The sequence below is a fragment of the Bipolaris maydis genome (genome assembly GCF_028858645.1).
Source record: "Bipolaris maydis strain C4 unplaced genomic scaffold PSV08scaffold_3, whole genome shotgun sequence".
NCBI lineage: Eukaryota > Fungi > Ascomycota > Dothideomycetes > Pleosporales > Pleosporaceae > Bipolaris > Bipolaris maydis.
In genome coordinates, this window is record NW_027093859.1 from 2905826 (window position 1) to 2923856 (window position 18031).

Below are 18031 nucleotides of genomic sequence, written 5' to 3' on the forward strand. Positions count from 1 at the left end.
TTTGGATTCTCGGATTTCTAGCAATCCTGGGTGCAATCGGTTATTATCTTGAGTATTGGTGTCGACCCTTTTATCCAGAATCTCGTAAGCTACTATACGAAACCCGTTCCAGATGCGTCACAAACGGCTTTTGTATCGAACAACACTTGCTACCAAGGTTCTACCATTATACATTCAAGATGTAATCCATTCCATCCTTGGTCGCGTTAACTGGTTGTGTATCGCTGACAGGACATGGTGCGTTGGGCGTCTCCTGCTATGATGCAAAATGCATACGCAGCGCTATACAGCTCCGACTCGAACCAAGACTGGTCCCAGCCACGCTACGAATGCAGCTCAGGCGACTGTACATGGCCCGCGGTGGCAAGCATAGGGATGTGTGCCTCGTACGAAGATGCATCAACCACAGCCCAAGGCCTGGCCAAGACGCTCGCCCGCGACTTGTGAAGGCTACGCCGAGCAACTCAGCGCACACTTTGTTGTACCCATTCCGCCGCGTTTTCGAGCAGCACCTCCCGCGATACCCTCTCTCAAATCTGGACGGGCAATCTATCCGGCTGCGCATATCCTGACAACCGCGTCTCGTGCGCTGTGCATCTCGTGGCCAAGGCGCTGTCCAAGACGATGCGCGACGAGCCTTTTTATCTAACTGGGGATAGGGGGGTGAGGGGTGTGGCGACGAAAGAAGTCATTCATGTCCATGTGACGTGGTACTGGGTCGTGCTGCCCGTGTTTGTGTGGGTGCTTGCGTTGTGTGTGTTTTTGGGGGTGACGGAATAGTGTGTTGCCGGTTGTTTATATGAGGATTGAGGCGGAGGAGAATATGGGTGGGAAGAAGGGGGTTAGGAGTGGGGAGCTTGAGCGGAGGGCGAGGGGGTTCAAGGGGAGGGTGCATGTGAGGGGGTAGATGGATTGGAGGGATATGTAGAGTATGCGAAATTGTATCTTGTATATGAGTTTTAACAGAGTCAAAGGTCCTCTGTCTTTGTTCTTCTTTTACGCAACCTCTGCTAAGAACATGTGCTTGGTCTTTGTCTTCTTCTTCTTCTTCTTCTTCTTCTTCTTCAAAAGGCGTGTATAAACACAAGAGCTTAAACAGAAGATTTACACGAGAACTAAAAGAGAAAGACAGACATCAAGATGTAAAGAGAGAAAAAAACGAGGTTGACACCCAATTGCACCAAGGTGTGGCATAGGTATGCCATGCACTATTTTTTTCGAGGAAAGTTTATCATCTGATACTCTATGCGCCAAACCGAACCACCAAGAATTAAAAGTCACAAAGAAGAAAGTGGGTACGCGAATTTCAAGAGAGAGATGCTGAAGGTACTTAATGCGGTGACTTTGATTTGTAGAGAGGTAATGTTAGCAGATTCGAAGGATATGTAGAGTGGGTATAGTATTCAAATAGTATGTCATGTACATATTCAACAGAGAATAAAAGTGGATATCATTGGCGGGGCGGGGTGGATAGTAGAGAGCAAAGGGTAGGTAAAGCGAGGGTGGATGACGCGTGATGGGGTGACTTGCACATCCGTAGACCGACCCAAGTCGGAAAAGACCCAAGCAAACTTGACAAAACATGACCCCCAACACATGACGCAAACCAATATTGAATTTGAACACGAAGGTTTTGTGACTGTGGTTTATCATTATCAAACTCTAGCTGAAAATCTTTAGCACATGCAAACAAGGCTTCTTAAAAAAACAAAAAGTTGACACCTTCGCTCGCTAGAATAGGGACTCGCGAGAGAGACAGAGAGAAACCCTCCTTCCATGATATATATAAAAAGGGTGGTTATCAAAAAACGCCTCCCCCCTTCCATGGCTCCGAGAAAAAGGTTAACAAAGAAAACATGACTAATCGCATTTCCTCCGATATCGCAAGTGAGAAAGGGGAGAGATTTCTCTCCAAGAGACCAAAAAAGGGCAAGATTTGTAGAGAGTTGGAAAACAGAACAAAACACACACAGACAGCAGAGCTGCAGATGATGAGTGGGCAAAGGACGCATCAAATCGCTCGAGAAAAGAAAGTGACATGTCGACATGGTATACACGCTTCCTGGCTTGATTCGCAATGGGGGGGCTTCAGAGAGAAGGTGGTGGTGGTGGTGGTGATTTAGACACCCTTAATGGCAACGGTACGCTCGCTGTTGAGCTTATCGGCATTACGGGAATGGCTCTCCTTCTTGCAGTCCTCGAGGCCCTCGCACTTGTGGTCCTCGAGCATGCGGTGCTTGCTGCAGTGGTGACCGGTGCAGAAGCCACAGTCACCGACAATGGGCTGGGCGCGATCCTTGCAGTCCTTGAAGGAGCAGCGGATCTTCTTGGGAGGCATGCCGCCGCGCAGGGGGAGGGCGAGGTGCAGGGTGGAGTTTGGGCCGATGGCGTAGTCGGAGAGGGTGGTTTCTGGTGACGAGAGGTGCTTGCCGGCGTGGACTATGCGCAGATCCGAGGGGCTGTGCAGGTTGGTGCGCAGGGCCAGGAGGGAGCGGAGGGTGCGTATTGAGGTATTTGAAGGAATGGTGAGTGGGATTGCTGCGAGGCGACAATGTCAGTTCTTTGTTCGGGCATTGTTTGGTAGTAGCGTGTGTCGTTGATGAATGGATGGGTGGGTGTTGTGCATGCTGCATGTGCTGTTCCGAGGCTATCGGAACGACTGGGGGGGGGGGGGGGGGAGGCTGGAAACTTACTGTTGTTGCCGGACACGGTCTTGACGAAGATCTGCATCGTCTCCTCGGCGTCGGAGCTGGAGGAGCTCATGCTGCTGATGCTGGAGGAGCGGGCCATGGTTGTGGTGGTGAGTGTGTAGTAGCGGAGAGCGCTGTGTGGCGGGATACAGAGAGAGAGAGGTGTGGAGCTGGAGGCAGCGAGATGAGGAGGCGGCGAGACGGGGAGGGTCAGCAGCAAGTAGAAAAGAGGACGGGGTGGATGATGTAGGCGACGAGAGGGGATGACGTGGGCGCGGCGAATCTACGGAGAGCGGGTGTCGAGGATGAGGAGGATGATGTGGTCGGCAAGGAGGAGGCGGAGGAAGAGCGTGTGTCGTCTGGAGCAAGGTGACGCAGGCGGGCCTCTTTAAAGAAAGACTGGCGAGAGGGCCATGCATGCTGTCACCGGGCTACTCTGCCTGCCTGCACCAAGCACGACTCGAGCCGACAAGCGTTCGCAGCGCCTCTTTCGCCTCTTTCGCCTCCCTCGCCGCCGAATGCAGGGCGGGTGCCACTAGCCGCCCACGGCCCATGTTCGATAGTCTTCCCCATCCATACCAGCGCGAGTGAGGCGATGCGGCCATGATTATGCCTGGCCGGCTCCTTGGTTGCTGCCATGTACTGCCATCCGACCCTACCAGCACGCCATTGTCCATGCTCCTCGTCCATGGCATGGGCGAGGCCGGGTGCTGAGCAGCACAGTATGTGTCAGCATGCCCTGTCCCGATGCATCCATGTGGAATCCCATCTCCTGCGCGTCCACACAACACGATGCACATGTCGGCATCCTCACAACCAAGCCGAGACGACGGCCATGCCACCAGCCATGTACAACTCATCGTGCTCGCCCGACCTGCCTGCCCTCTGCTCTGCATGTGACACGTTTCGCCGCCCTGCCTCAACTCACTCGCCGCCCCTGGTACCTGTGACAACAACACCCACACCAGCAACACCACGTCGACGACGACGCCCGCTTCACGTCGAATGAGGCGCCTGAAGCCGCCTGCGCCAGTGTTTGCGATCGGTGGACGGTGCAGTCCAGCCTTGGCCTCTCGACACCGTGTGTGCCACTATCTGCGTAGCCTCGTCGTCCAGCACCGGATCCACCCAAGGCCCCTGATTGGCCATCGCCCGGCATGTCATTGCTCCTCTCTTGTCCCCCCCCCCCCCGTCTCATCTCGTCTGAGATTGTGGAATGGCCATTTCCTTGTACCTATGCCCATGTTACTATTGTACATAGTAGTACACTCCTTGGTCACATATCTACCTGTCTATGTACCTGCACATACCCACATATCTATGTACATGCTACATACATACAGACTACATACCCGCCATGCACGCCGCCGCCTTATGCTTTCGGAGTACCCTCGGCCTCCACACCACCCCCCAGCACCAATGCTGTCATCGGCCAGGCACATACTTTACTTACATACACACACACACACACACATGTCGTTCCCCATTGCCTGTGCACACCCACCCGCTCGGACCTGGCCTGCATCACTCCATCCCTGGTACCCGAACACACTACCCCCCAACAAGGTCTCCCCCAGCCACTTGATGCATCGCCCTCGACCTGCAATGTTACCAATTTGCTTCTAGAATCCTTCCAAACGCCACTCTCTTCCGCCCCCCTCCCCATCTTAAGGTTTGCAACCAAAGAAAGAAAAAAAAGAGGATTGCCCTTGCGCATGTCACTGCTGACAGCTGCCATTCAACCAACCGCCTTGCATTTTTTGGTTTGGCTGGTACCCTAAAATATATACATTACACCGCCTCACACGCTCTTCGTTCGCCGGTTACGCCACCCAACAAGAACCCGACCATGTAGTTTAACACACGTCCATGCCTTGGCTAGAACCACGGGGGAGGTTTATTTTCCCCCAAAACTCTACTTACTACAACATGCTCTTTGGAAAGTTCTTCATGGCCTGTCGGACGCCTAGATCGCCTAGAATCTCCTCGGTGCCGCCCAAGATGGCATCAAACTTGTACGTCCGGTGGAACTGCTCAATCACGCGCCCCATGCCGCTCTGCGTGAGGCCTCTGCCGCCGAAAATGTTGACGGCCTCATCGGCAATCTCGTGCGCCGACCGTGTCGCATACGACTTGAGCAGACCAATCGGCCCGCCCAGCAGCTTGGATTGCTGCGCGTACGACATGTGCGTCATCTGATACGCAATCGACTCGAGCCAAGCCTGGTTGGCCTCGACGTGCGAAATCATCTTTGCAAGTCTGGTTCTGCTGTCAGCTACTGTGCTCCCGTCCGCCCTGGCCAGTGCCACTGCCATGTTGCCGGGCCGTCTAGTAGTTGGGTGGTTTGGTGGAGAGAGAGAGATGCCATGTGTACTTACTTTTGCCGGATAGCGGGCTGCTCAATGAGCTTTTTGCCAAAAACGATGCGTTGGTTGCACCACTTGAGACATTCCTCGACCACGGTCCGCGACTGCCGGATCACGGCACAAGCCATCATGAAGCGCTCGTGGTTGAAATTGCTCATAATCACAATGAAGCCCTTGTGCTCCTCGCCCAGCAAATGCTCCACGGGCACCTTTGCATCGTTGAACTCGACAAATGCAGTCCCCGCCGTCGTCGAGTAGCTCGTCTTGATCAGCTTCGTCTCCACCGCCGCATCCCGCTCAATGAGCAACACGGAGAAGCCCTTGTCCGTCCGGCACCCGACCACAAAGTAGTCGCTGAACATGCCGTTGGTGATCCACTTCTTGGTGCCCCGCACAATGTAGTGCTTGCCGTCTGCCGTCTTGGTCGCCGTCGTCCGGATGCCAGCCACATCTGAACCAGCAAACGCCTCGGTGATGGCCAGACACATCTTCTTCTTGCCGCTCAGCACCTCGTTTACCACGCGCGTCTTGAGCTCCGACTCGGGCATCCACTGCAGCACAGCCGTCAGACTGATTGTCATGCCTGCCATGTTTCCGTCCTGGAATCCACGCGCATTCGCACGCACGCCCTCCTGCGCCTGCACAAGATCGTGGAGATAGTCAAACTCCTCGCCCTTGACTACCCCCAGCAGATTCTTGCCGTGCAGATGCTTTCCCGGCCCCAGACGCATAGCCAACATGTCGTTTGCCGCCATCTTGTCAATCAGCTCCTGGCTAATATATGTCCCATCCTTCTCCTTTTGCTGTGCCTCGGGCGTAATGTGCGTGTCGACAAACTTGCGAATCTCGCGCTGCAACGCCCGGTGGCTCTCGTTGAAGTAGGGGCTCTTGAACTGCGGTCGTAGCCACAATGGCTCTGCGTACGGCACTGGGCTCAGCTCGCCAGGCTGCGGGATGAGGACCTCTGACTTTTCGCCCTCAATGGTGCCAATGCAGAGCTCGCTGTATTTCTCAAGCACCTCCTGCCTGTGCAGATTGTAAAAGGCAGTTGTGGCATCTTGTCCGGCTACTTGCTCGAGCACAACCGAACCCCCGGGATGCGCATCGACAAATTCGCTCAGGTCGTACACCTTGTGGTCAATGATGCACCACAGGTCGTCGGGTTTGTTATGCGAAGCGACGGATTCGCGGGTAAGCGCTGCGTGAGGCATGGTGGGCGGAGCGAACTTGGAATAATACCGAAGATGGGATGGAAACAAAGTCAGGGGGAATCAAAGAACACGAGGACAAACGCCAACACTTTAGAGTAAAAAAAAAAGAGAGAGAGAGATCCTCTGGAATCCGCCTTTCCCCTCCCCTTTTGCTTAATACATTTCCTCCAGAACCTCGGCTCGGTCCTGTGCTTCCAACGCGAGCTAGTACTCCGATTCTCCACGTCGTTCTGCCTTGCAACTTGCGCCAAAAGGTGGAGCTGCACCACACTCTGGGGAAAATGCCGAGGTCCGCCGAACGTAAGGGGGTATGTGGCACCCACCCGCTCATTGGCTCCGTGTATGCCACCACTAGCCGACCTAGCGCCTTCTCAACTGCCTTCAAGCATCAATTTGCGACTCCAAGGAATTCTTTTCATAATTCTAATCAAAAACGAGCTTGCTTGTGCATGTTTGCACGTCCAGCTTTGCTCCATCCAGTCTTTCCGAGTGCCTTTTTTTTTAAAAAAAAAATATTGGGATGGACTGAGGTCTTGCGGGGCCGCGACTCCTGTGTGACTAAACGGCATGTTGCATCTCACCCGACGTGTTACTACAGCATTCCTCGGACTATACCCAAGACTTCAAACCCAAGGGAAACCAGACAGACAAAGTTATTTGCTTAGGCACGTCGCTACATCAAGCTTACAATCGATACAAAGATGACGTCTCCGCGAACAGAAAACGTATGGTTTCGCGCTTTTTCTTTTTCTTTTTCAACAACCAAAGGACTCTTTTGTACTATATAATTCCAAACTTTACCCACAGTCACCCCGATACAAACTCACTTAACATTTTTGACCTTCAAACAAAGTCAATCACCATACTTCATCGTTAACCACAATACCCCCCCCCCCCCATTCTTACCCCCTTACACAACTCACCCCCCACACCCAAAGAAACTTTAACCACATCATCACACCGACCCACTCAATCTTCCCCTTTTCCTCATCCACTCCAGTGAGACACTCTACCTCTGCTGCTTCCAAAAAAAAAATACATAAATACTATACAACTATCTGCGTTTTACCCAAATGGCAAACAAGCGAGAGGGGGGTGTGAATGGCATGGCAATGGCAATGGCAATATAATTTCTACTTACCAAACCTATACATTTGTTATTTTTTTTTCTCTCTACATAGTCTGGAATACGAAATACGTTTTATTTGGTCCAAGGATTGGAAAAGGCTTGGTAGTAAGTAAGTACGTAGTCACGTCAATTTTGGAATCCATGCACACCCACACCCCCTTGCGGTTTTTTTAAGGGGGGGGGGGGGGGGGAAGGGAATTATTACAAATAAAACGTGACACGTATGTTGGTCATATATATAGCAAGTTGTATCCAAGCCATAGAGAAGACTATGCATGTCAAAAGTAAAATAATTACTTTAAACATGTATTTATACCTCCAAAGTAAGCGACTAGCACCACTGATTTCTTGATTTTGCCATGTCACCTAGATATCACACATCACATAACTAGCCATATACTTAACAACTCGCAACATACAACCCTCACTGCAACACACACACACACACACACAAAACCACCCATGATTTGAAATTTGCTTTTATATTTTCCACTACAGCCAGCCCAACCCAGTCTATCCATAAACGCACACGGTGTGAAGAGTGGTAAGGGGGATAATGGCGGGGCGAAAGGGGATGGGGAATGCAAATGCAAATGTGTGTGTGCATGTGGTGGGAAGGGGGAATCTGCGCATAAACCTAACGTGTCACTTACCCTAAAGCCAAAACCGGCATCCTGTTCCTTTCCCATGATAGAGAAAAAAAAAGTGATATCTATATCATCATCCTTCCCCTACGGCCAGCGGGGCAACAAGCCACCAAGATGCTTGCGTTTTCATCCTTTGTGCAACACCCCCAATCAAACGCCGTTCATGCAACATGTCACATGTGCTTCATTTTCGTCATGTGGTCGAGTCGAAACTGACCTTTGTGTCATGCCTTTTTTTTCTCTCTTTAGCTAAAGTACGCCTGGGCTGTGCGCTGTTGGTCTGGGGTCAAAGATGCGGCGGCTTGAGCCAGGTCGGTACTTGTGGCTTGAACCAGAGCCTTGACAGAGGCGACTATGCGGTTGGCAGTCTGTCCCTGTAGAGTCTCGGCCTCAAGGGCGTGCACCACATAGTTGAAGATCTTGGCGGGTTGAGAGAAAACAGCCTGGTTTTGCCTAAGAAGTCGTCAGTACACATGCGCTCCCCTTGGATTGGTTACACTTACTGCTCAATCAACTGCACCAAGAAAGCGTATGCGTATGGTGCAGCCTCCTCGTCGTTGGTAATTGGTAGCGTATCTATCCAGGCCGCAGCAACGTTGTCCCAGTTCTGGACCTTGCTTGCGTTGTAGTGCAAGATCTTTGCTATCGCAGCCGAAGCATTCTCGGTTGCGAAAATATCGTCGTCAGTACGGGCATTTGGTCGCTGGGTGACGTTGAACAGTGTCGGCAGCGAGGCAGCAACAAACTCCGACCAGTTCTCACCACCCTTGTGAGCGGCAACACCCACGCCATATACTGCTGCTTGACGGTTGGCGGGCACGTCGTCCTGCATGCCATCAATGAGTGGCTGCATGATCTGATCTTTGTATTGCCAGGACTCTGGACCGCAGAATTCGAGCACATCGTCGTATATGCAAATGGCCCACTGACGCTGAGTAGGATCCTGGTTGACAGCTGCCATACTATAGTACTCAGTCAACACAGCCCAATGCGGGAGGAAAGCGGTTCCCATGGTCTTGAAGATGCTGTGGAATGCCTTGTTCATGTCAGAAAGCAAGTTCTGGTCGTCCTCAATAGCAAAGAGAATGTCTTCAGACGCTTCCTCGCCATCCTCGTTCTCGGCTTGCTCTTCAAGACGTTCCTTCACGCGCACGTTGTAGTCTTCAAGCACACTCCTAGCAGACTCGATGAATGTTGTCATATGTGCGTCAGTCAGGCAGTTTCGGCCGATGCACTCGAGGCATTCGTAGAAGCACTGGTACATCTCGGCCAGAGTATCAATGGCGGGCTCAGTACTCAAGACTTCGAGCACGCGCTCTACTGTACGTTTCCAGAGGTCGCCCAGCTGTGGAGACTCAGGGCCGTGTGCCTTCTTGTATGCATTCAGCAGAGTGGGCACACACTTGGCCGAGGCGACTCGGACAGGGTCGTGGAAGAAAAAGGCCAAACCTGGCAGGGCAATCTTCTCCATGATGTCGTTAACATATGGCTCGAAAGCGTCTTCCAGAACCTGGGCATAGATGACGATTAGCTCAATAGCCATGTGCTTGTCATCAAGAATGCTCGTCTTGATACCAATGACCTTGCCCTTGAGCGGTACCAGTTCCCAGCCTTCCTCGTCTTGGATCTGGGCAACCTGGTCTTCGTCATCGAGCAACTGGATATCGGCCTTGGCACCGGCAAGCTCAGTGAGCGGTGGAATGACGCCGGCGAGGAACGGTACGAATTCGCGACCAAGTACACGGCACATGCGTCCCCAGCAGTGGAGCAGATATGATGCTTGCGGGTCATCAGGCTCGGACACGCTGTTCTGGATACGTCCAAGGAGCTGAACGAGGTTGAGCGCATCTTGACCCATACGATCCTTGCCAACAGCAAGAGCAATGAGCGTGGCACACTCCATAGCCTTTGCGCGGAGAAGACGGTACTCCTTTGATTGCTCTTCTTGCAATACGTTAAACAATAGCGGCATCAGAGTATCGTAGTACTTGGAGAAGGCAGCCTCAGCAGAATCGGCAACGGTGGCAATGGTAGACAAAGCCTGCTCCTGGACGAAGCGCTTGGGGCTTTGCAGAAGCATCAGCAGATGGTTCAGTAGCTGATCCAGATATGGCTCAAGAATGTTCTTCTCAGCCTCCTCGCAAAAGTTGACCAGAGCAGCAGCTGCATGCGCCTGTACTCGAGGTTCCGCGGATTCCAGGACGGGGATGATGTTTGGCAAGACAACCTGGTGGTACTTCTCCTGCATAGTTCCGGCAAAGTCGGTTGACATTTGGCCAACAGCATTACAGGCAGCCCATCGAACACGGGGGTGGGGGTCCCGAAGCGCAGGAAGTACGAGATCAAGGACCTTGTCGAGCTCTCCAACCATCAACTCACGGCAGCCCTCAGAAATAGCGGAAATGGCCATGAGAGCAGCATGCCTGTCGCGCCAAGCTGACGAAGTCATCATACGGGGGAGCCAGTTGAAGGTTGGGGGCAAGATAGCCTGTCCACCAAGCTTGTTGGCCAAACGATCCATGCATTGCTCACCAGCAACATGGTTCGAGTCGCTCTCTTCATCCAACTGATTCATGTTAGCAAGGCGCGATTTTTCCAAGTGAACAGACTCACATCTTCAGAAACATTCCATTCCTCCGCATCGTCATCGTCAGCTCCGACATCGGTCATCAGAGACAGACATTGAGTGACCATGTCGTTTGTGAAGTTGGCGTCCTTTTTGCACATGACTGGCGCATTGTCGGCGAATGTAGCCATGAGCTCCAGTGCATTCTGGCGAGCGGTCTCTCCGAGGTCCTTGTCCTGAATTACCGAGATGCTAAACTGCACAAGGCTGTTGAACAGCGGCTTGAACATTTTTGGCGCAACCTCGGCCAGATCGATAAGAGAGATGAGAGCCTTTGTGAGTAGGTCTGCATCGCCGGAATCTTTGATCGGTGGTAGAATGTTGAGGATCTCGCCAATGAGCGAGTAGTACTTGGACTGCGCTTTCTTGGTGATGGAGCGGAAGAAGGAGGCGAACGCCTCAACAGAAGCAATGCGAACCTATGCACGTAAGTCGGTGAGCGCACAACACACGTAGGGGTACTGACCGAGGACTCGCTGTCGGCAAATCCACCCTTGAAGGCAGTCATGACCACATCTTCATGCTGCTTCTCAATGATCTGCGGGGTGGTTGAGAATATCCTAAAGGCGTTCTCGCGCTGTGCGGGGTCTTGCGACTGGCTGGCCTGGAACAAGGCGCCTAGCAGTTCCGGCCATGCGACACCTGGATATTTTTTTTAGACAAGCCGACACAATGTGCATTGGGGTCTCCTACCTTCGTCGGTGTGTTGGCGGGCGAGCTCTGCTACGGCATCGCCCACCTTTGTCCGTACCGAGGTGTCGGTTTCGTTGGCCAGGCATTGGAGCAGCTTGGCGCGTATGGCCTCTCGCTCAGCGGGATTGAGGGTCAGGAACAGGTCAGCGGTCTGGCCTGAAGGTGCCTTTCGAGGCTTGGATGACTGTCGCCTGAAGATGACGGCGGCAAAGGTTCGCGTCTACAGCATCTCCGTCAGCCCACAATGCCGGCCCCCCCCGCCAAAGACGTAATCTTACCGATGTGTCCTGGGCCAGCTCAATCTGCTCAGAGAGGCCCATCAAGAGCACTTCGGGCCTCTGGGCGACCCATTCTTCATTCAGCTGCTGCTCTGCTGCGGTGCGCTGGACGTTGTCGGGCGACTGGAGGCCCTGCAGCAGGGTGGCCAGCGCCGTGTGGACCTCTGCGGGTAGAACAGACATGTTGCGAGCGTGCGTGTGCGTGTACGTGAGCGTGAGGTATCTTTGTGGGCAAGCGGCCCTATTGCATGTAGTCTTGCTCGCAAGCAAGGGCCTACCAAGAATGGAGCGGTGGTGGGTTGGCCGGTAAGTGGTTGCGGAGCGCGCGTGACGTGGTTACCGTCGCGCCCCTACTGTAGATAGATGCAAAGCGCCCAAGTGCAGTGCTGCGGGCAAGTAGATAGGCAACACAGCTAGGGGGTCTGTGAGAGGGAGAGTGAGTGTGAGTATGTGTGCCGTAGCTTCAGGGTTGCCGTGGAAATTTCACAGCAATGTTTTGGCGGGGCTGCGTGCAAGCCCGCGCCCTTGTCCAAAAAATGTTATCCAACCACGGGCAAGGATGCTCGTAGAAGGCTTGCCTGCCCCGCCTCGTCATTGGCTAGCAGCACTGACTGGGGCTGCCTCAACACCGGCTTCACTTCACCCGCGCTCGCCACGTACATGTACATATACATGCCGCTGTGCCTGACGTATTTTTGTGGCTGCATGCTTGGGTAGGCCATGTATATAAATTCGGCTACCCACGTTGCTATAATTACCCAGGGATCTATGGGATATCAAACTCTAACAAAGGAAATAATACACTCCCGTTGACGCTACAATCTCTGCCCTACTGCTACTACCCACGCCTCACCACCCATGTCTTTACCGGCTCGAGGCACGGCCAAGCACAAACACACCAACAATAACGACGGCTAGCACACCAATGGCTCCGGGCAACAAAAGATCGTTCGGAACACCGGCAATAATCTCGGGCTGCTGCGACAGTGGGATGGACTGGTGCCGGCCCCTCGATCTAGGCTTCTCCTCGGCGTCGTCGTCAAAGAACTGCTTGCGCTCACGAAGTGTAGACTCGGGTGGCGTTATGGGCTTGGAGAGCCCTGGCTGAGGATTGACCTCGGCAGACATTGGCGGCTTGTCAGGGTGGTGAACGAAGAGGTCGACCTTTTCGCGGTGCGCCATGCGCGACAAGCTGACGGCCTCTACAAGATCGTCGTTGGTCGTAATGGAAATGGTGTCGCCTTCATTGTCAAGGTAGCTTAGAGCAAAGCCTTCCCTGGAGAGCCTGCCGCCCTCGAAGCTCGGCGCACCTCCTAGGCTTTCAACCTCGCTACCCAGCTTGTTGGCCACACTGTTGATGAGCTCTTCGAGACCAGCAGAAATGACGACCTGCAGGCGGTGGACACGCCCACTTGGAGCCTTGAACTTGAATGGGAATGGCATGTCTTCCATATGGACAGGGTGGTTGCTAGCGACGGCAGATGGGGGCGGTGAGTCGTCTCCGTTGTGGGATGCAGACTCGTTTGGCATCACGCTGTCGCCGCGATCCATAAGACCTGGACGGTCGTGGTGCGAGATGTACGAGCGGTGGTCAGGATGCCGGCTTCCTTCGCCAGACATGACCGACTCAGTCTCATTGTCAAGAGAGAGCCAGAACTTGTTCCATGCAGGGCCCTCACTATCCGTGGTGCTGATGTTGTTGATCTTTGCCTAGTTAGTGTTGTGGACGTCTTCACCCAAGAATCCGACATACCTGATCAAGCGTAGCATAAGTCAGCTTGAGAACGTCCACCATGCCGACAATTTCGCCAGCATCACTCATAACTGGCAAGTTGAGGTAGTGTCCATCTGTATATTGTTAGTGCATGCTTTAGACAAGGGTTCCCTGTAATCTACGCACCATGCATCTTGCGCAGAGCAGATTGAATACTCATGTCCACTGGTGCAAAGTCGGGATGCGGAGTCATTACTCGCACAACGCTGCAAGTCATTGGGTCAAGACCCGCGGCGATAACACGCAGGACTACGTCCTTGCTAGTGAAGATACCAGTGATGGAGCCATTGTCCTGCACAAGAACAGCAGTTGTGTGGTTCTCCTTCATGAGTGCCGCAGCCTCCTTGACCGAAGTACGCACAGATACGGTTGTTGGAGGGAGACCCGTCAAGACAGATTCTAGAGTAGGACCGGACATCTTCTGGCGAATTGCCTCGACATACTGAATAATCTGCTGCGGCTGGCTCGAGCCCATCTCTGCCTGCACGCCCTCAAGAGCATCATACAATTTGCGAGAGGAGGCATACGCCCGCTCCAATTTCTCCATGGCATCGTAAAAGCACTTTGTGATGTCCAGAATACCTGAAATGTCGTGATTCTCGTCCATGACGGGAAGGTGGCGGAAGCCCTTCCTGACCATGAGGTCGAGCGCATCCGTCGCACTTGTATCAGTCTTTGCGCATAGGGGGTTCTTGGTCATGATCTCCTCAATGGTGACGTCGCGAGCCTTGATGCCGTTGCCAACCACACGGAAAGCAAGATCCTTGGCTGTGAAGATACCCGCAATACGGTCATCATCATCAGTTACCAGGACGCAGTCCTCCCGCTTGGCCGCCATCAACTGTGCCGCCTCGGCGACCGTAGTGGACGGCTTTATTTGGAGTGCTGGTGACGGCTTCAGGGCGAGGACGGTGCCGGGCGGGGCTTTCTTGGAGGGCCGAACTCGTCCGCTAATATTCTTCTTCTTATTGAGGTCCGTCTCAATCTTTCGTCGAATAGCCTGTCGCAAAATCAGTATGCAGTCGCACACATGCAGCGGGGCCACTCACGTCGTCCCTCTTGGACATTTTGGCCCGGCTGGCGCTGAGCGAAGAGCCGCCCGCATCGCTCTGGGTGACATGCGAATGGTTCTCCAAACCAGAGGGGCGCGGGATGGCAGAAGGGCTGTGGCCGAGATGCTGGGGCTGGTTACGGTTCGAGTTTTTGGGCGTCCCCCGCATGGCACCAGTATGCGACATGGCGACGTCGTGTGCGTTGTTAACTGCAGAGCTGGTTCTGCCTGGTTGGCGAAGGAGGGGCCAGTAAGAAGGATTCCAGCGGCCTATACGGAGGTCGATGTGGTTGCCAGGGTATAGCTGCTAGACGAAAACAATCCCTAGGGATCAAGCGCTTTGCCCAGACCGCCACTCACCACATTCCCAGTTTCCGCGGCACCTGACGTGTCCACGTCTCGTGCAGCAACAGGAATCGCCATCATACAAGCAAGATCGCATCTCCAATCTCTTCCAAGTCATGTGTTTTGGTTCCCTGATCGGCCTTCTTGTGAGCCTGTGGACGCAGCAGAAGCAGATGCACCCCCTTACACATGGAAAATTCACGCATTGACTCACATCTGCAAGCGTGTCTCCGTGAAGCCACAACGCTTCTATCTTTTCGATTGCATGTCGGAATATACCCAGTCTTCCTTTTCCGATTTAACCCGCCGAGTGTTCTTATACGGAATAGCCATGGGCCCGAGACAGCCAGTCCTCTCATCTTAACAATTGTTTTGTACAGTCTTGTTCAAGAAGTGAAGTTGTCGTTCGCTGAATACAAGTACATGGGATACCATGAAGGAAACTCACAATCACATGTCAGCGATAGTAAGCTCCGACGTTACGCTCTGACAAAAAAAATAGGGGCTACCATCGAATGACAGCTTGCACCTGCAGAATTATGCACAGCATTTCGTCCACGCTCTAAAGTGATTCGGCGGCCCTCAATTCACAGTCGAGGGGAGGCAGTGCAGCCACATGCGGCTAGCACCATCAGTGCCAAGAGATAAGATTAGATCCGCACCTCTCTAAGCGAATTTCGACACTCGTGCATCCCGACTTCACGAATCCGACGTCAGGAACGACTCTCACGACAACACCCCACTGCTGACTTTTAGATTCCACATCTTCAGTACGCACTCCGTGCCTCGCTCACCTAGACATCCGCTTACATCGTTCGACAGAATCAGCCCAACATGGTCAAGAAGCGAGCGTCCAACGGCCGTAACAAGAAGGGTCGCGGCCACGTCAAGCCCATCCGTTGCTCCAACTGCTCGCGATGCACTCCCAAGGACAAGGCGATCAAGAGATTCACCATCCGCAACATGGTTGAGTCTGCCGCCATCCGTACGTCTCACAAACGACCCCCCCGTACCGCACCAAACGGCCATGGACAGCGAGGTGGCGAGCGAATTTTGGATATCCAAGACTGACAAGACCAGGTGATATCTCCGATGCCTCCGTCTTCCCCGAGTACACTGTCCCCAAGATGTACCTGAAGCTCCAGTACTGCGTCTCATGCGCTATCCACGGCAAGATTGTTCGGTACGTCACGCCTCCACAAGGAATTGGTGCGCCCGTATTCTAACATGCCCAGTGTCCGCTCGCGCGAAGGACGCCGCAACCGTGCTCCTCCCCCACGTGTTAGGTACAACAAGGACGGAAAGAAGATCAACCCCAACCAGGCTGCTGCTAAGACCACCACTGCTTAAGCGGGGCGAGGGTATGGAAAGGAATTGATCACGGCGCTTGGTGTGGGTCTTATGGTTCTTTCGGAGTGTCATACTGGAAAATGCGTGAATCCACGGAAGATAGGGCAGGCCAAATGACGAATCATGGTTGAGGCTCGCTCGGAATTGCCTACTTGAGCACCGAGAGCTAGCTATGAACTTGTAAACGAATATCCAAGTCGACTTGCATCATCTTTTCATTTACTATGGTGATATACATGCGTTCGCTCGGCAGGAGTGGACACTTGCACTTGGCAGCAGATCTTTTAATCGGGGCTCCAAAGCTTTTCGCGGTTATAGAGAAAGGTACTCTTGTCTGGTACATGGCGCGAAACAAAGTGACGTCAAGGATGCAACATACGTGGCATACAGGAGGAATATCAATTGCTGCAATATCAAGAGCATCTATCCTCCCACCCCACCAGCGACGGTAGGATCCCCGTGTATCATATCAGTTTCGGTCTCAGTCACTCCGTTTCTTTCCGTCGTCGTCTAGGCTCTTCCTCCCATTGGTGGCTTCAGGCTCCGTCGTCTCCCAATCTTCAGCGTTCTCGTCCCATCGGTCGAGTTCTTCGTCTACCGTGGGTCTGACAACGCCCGACTCTTGTCCTTCGACATTCTCTCCCAACTCAATGTCTCTCTCCTCGTCCCCAGCAACTGCAGTGTATCCTCGTGCAGCTCGTTTGCGCTCGAGCATGCGCTTATGGTACCAATTGCAAAGGCCTAGTGCGAGGAGAGAGCCGAGGACATTGGCTACGATGTCGTAGTAGTCGAAGTCGCGATGTATCTGGACGCGAGTTAGCTTTGTTCGTCATCTTCCTCGCTTGAAATCGTCCTGCAGTGCATGTATGCGTACTGCGCTCTCAGGAACTCCGGCAGGCTTGTAAAAGTCCATGGTAAACTTACAGGCAACAATCCCTGGATGACCTCACTGGCAAATCCCAGACCGAGCGTACAGACGGTAAAGGTTAGCTGCACCACCTTTCGCCTGTTTGTCTCGAGAATCCAGTAGAAGCATAGGGTAAGCAAGAAGAAGGCTGTGAAGTGGAGCGCCTTATCCGACTGCTTGTACGTGGGGATTTTGTAGTCTGGTGGGGAAAAGCCCGCGGCTGCGCTGATGAAGATGAGGCCGACAAAGGCACCTTTTGGGATGTTAGCATGGCCCTATGCAGCTGTCGAGAGAGGAAATTCAAGCGAACAGCATGGACAGTGGGAAGGTTAGAACATGGCCATCTACTGCTCACGCATATGCGCTGTGCGCGGAGAGGTGTTCAAAGCTCGCTGGCTCTGTGGCGTTGGAAGCTACGTACCAGCAAATGGTTTTCGTATCCGCATCATGGGCTGTTGAAGTGGATTAGGAGGTCCGGACAGGTAAATTCATGCTTATGGTACGGGAAAACAACTGTCAGATTCGGGCGCAGCGCGGAACTGCAACGTTCATGTCACAAGCTGGCATCTGGCGAACCTGCCCGTGGCCGGATGAGCTAAGCCCGGTCAGGCAACGTTACTGTCGATCACGTGTGGAACCTGTGAAAATCAACAAACCTGGGGTACTCTGTGCTGGGCTCGTCTCAATTCGAGGATACATGCATGGACCTAACTGAATGGCCTCAAGTAGTCCTGCAGTTGCAGGGGCGCTGCTATGTACGTATGACAAGGCGGCGCTCCACAGGGCCTGAACGTGTTCGCATTACCACGCCCCGTCCGCACAGCCACTTGAGCAGTTCTTTGGGCATGGCGTGTAGCACGACCAGCAGTTGCATGCCTGGCTTTTGGTAGAAATACGAGGCGTTTGGCGTAGCAGACACCGAATTACCATGGTTGCGCCCTGAATGCTAGTGCCGACCAGCTCG

General features: G+C 53.3%; 5 protein-coding genes across 5 annotated transcripts; 1 reads left to right on the top strand and 4 right to left on the bottom strand.

Annotated features, from left to right (window-relative positions):
* Nucleotides 1–1635: 1635 nt before the first annotated feature.
* Nucleotides 1636–2324, bottom strand: PSV08DRAFT_279489 (uncharacterized protein). Its single transcript, XM_066092545.1, has one exon. The coding sequence runs from the start codon at nucleotides 2046–2048 to the stop codon at nucleotides 1677–1679; it is 372 nt and encodes a 123-aa protein (XP_065949658.1). The 5' UTR covers nucleotides 2049–2324; the 3' UTR covers nucleotides 1636–1676.
* Nucleotides 2120–6267, bottom strand: PSV08DRAFT_369393 (acyl-dehydrogenase family protein; the record flags this gene model as incomplete). Its single annotated transcript, XM_014219793.2, has 6 exons — nucleotides 2120–2538; nucleotides 2694–2824; nucleotides 3691–3785; nucleotides 4205–4209; nucleotides 4687–4949; nucleotides 5069–6267. 6 exons carry the CDS (start codon nucleotides 6265–6267, stop codon nucleotides 2120–2122), a joined length of 2112 nt encoding a protein of 703 aa, XP_014075268.2.
* Nucleotides 6268–7848: 1581 nt separating this feature from the next.
* PSV08DRAFT_408302 (importin beta-3 subunit) lies at nucleotides 7849–14652 on the bottom strand (the record flags this gene model as incomplete). Its single annotated transcript, XM_014219791.2, has 10 exons — nucleotides 7849–8496; nucleotides 8547–10609; nucleotides 10657–11088; nucleotides 11136–11311; nucleotides 11363–11582; nucleotides 11641–11804; nucleotides 12540–13344; nucleotides 13394–13488; nucleotides 13541–14414; nucleotides 14464–14652. The coding sequence occupies 10 exons, from the start codon at nucleotides 14650–14652 to the stop codon at nucleotides 8289–8291; spliced, it is 5226 nt and encodes a 1741-aa protein (XP_014075266.2). The 3' UTR covers nucleotides 7849–8288.
* Nucleotides 14653–15561: 909 nt separating this feature from the next.
* Nucleotides 15562–16341, top strand: PSV08DRAFT_279548 (40S ribosomal protein eS26). Its single transcript, XM_014219789.2, has 4 exons — nucleotides 15562–15580; nucleotides 15633–15795; nucleotides 15891–15993; nucleotides 16046–16341. Exons 2-4 carry the CDS (start codon nucleotides 15645–15647, stop codon nucleotides 16158–16160), a joined length of 369 nt encoding a protein of 122 aa, XP_014075264.1. The 5' UTR covers nucleotides 15562–15580; nucleotides 15633–15644; the 3' UTR covers nucleotides 16161–16341.
* Nucleotides 16342–16352: 11 nt separating this feature from the next.
* On the bottom strand, nucleotides 16353–17728 carry PSV08DRAFT_360371 (uncharacterized protein). Its single transcript, XM_014219788.2, has 3 exons — nucleotides 17489–17728; nucleotides 17085–17320; nucleotides 16353–16965 (listed from the first exon to the last, which is right to left on the bottom strand). The coding sequence occupies exons 1-3, from the start codon at nucleotides 17514–17516 to the stop codon at nucleotides 16642–16644; spliced, it is 588 nt and encodes a 195-aa protein (XP_014075263.2). The 5' UTR covers nucleotides 17517–17728; the 3' UTR covers nucleotides 16353–16641.
* Between the last annotated feature and the right edge of the window lie 303 nt (nucleotides 17729–18031).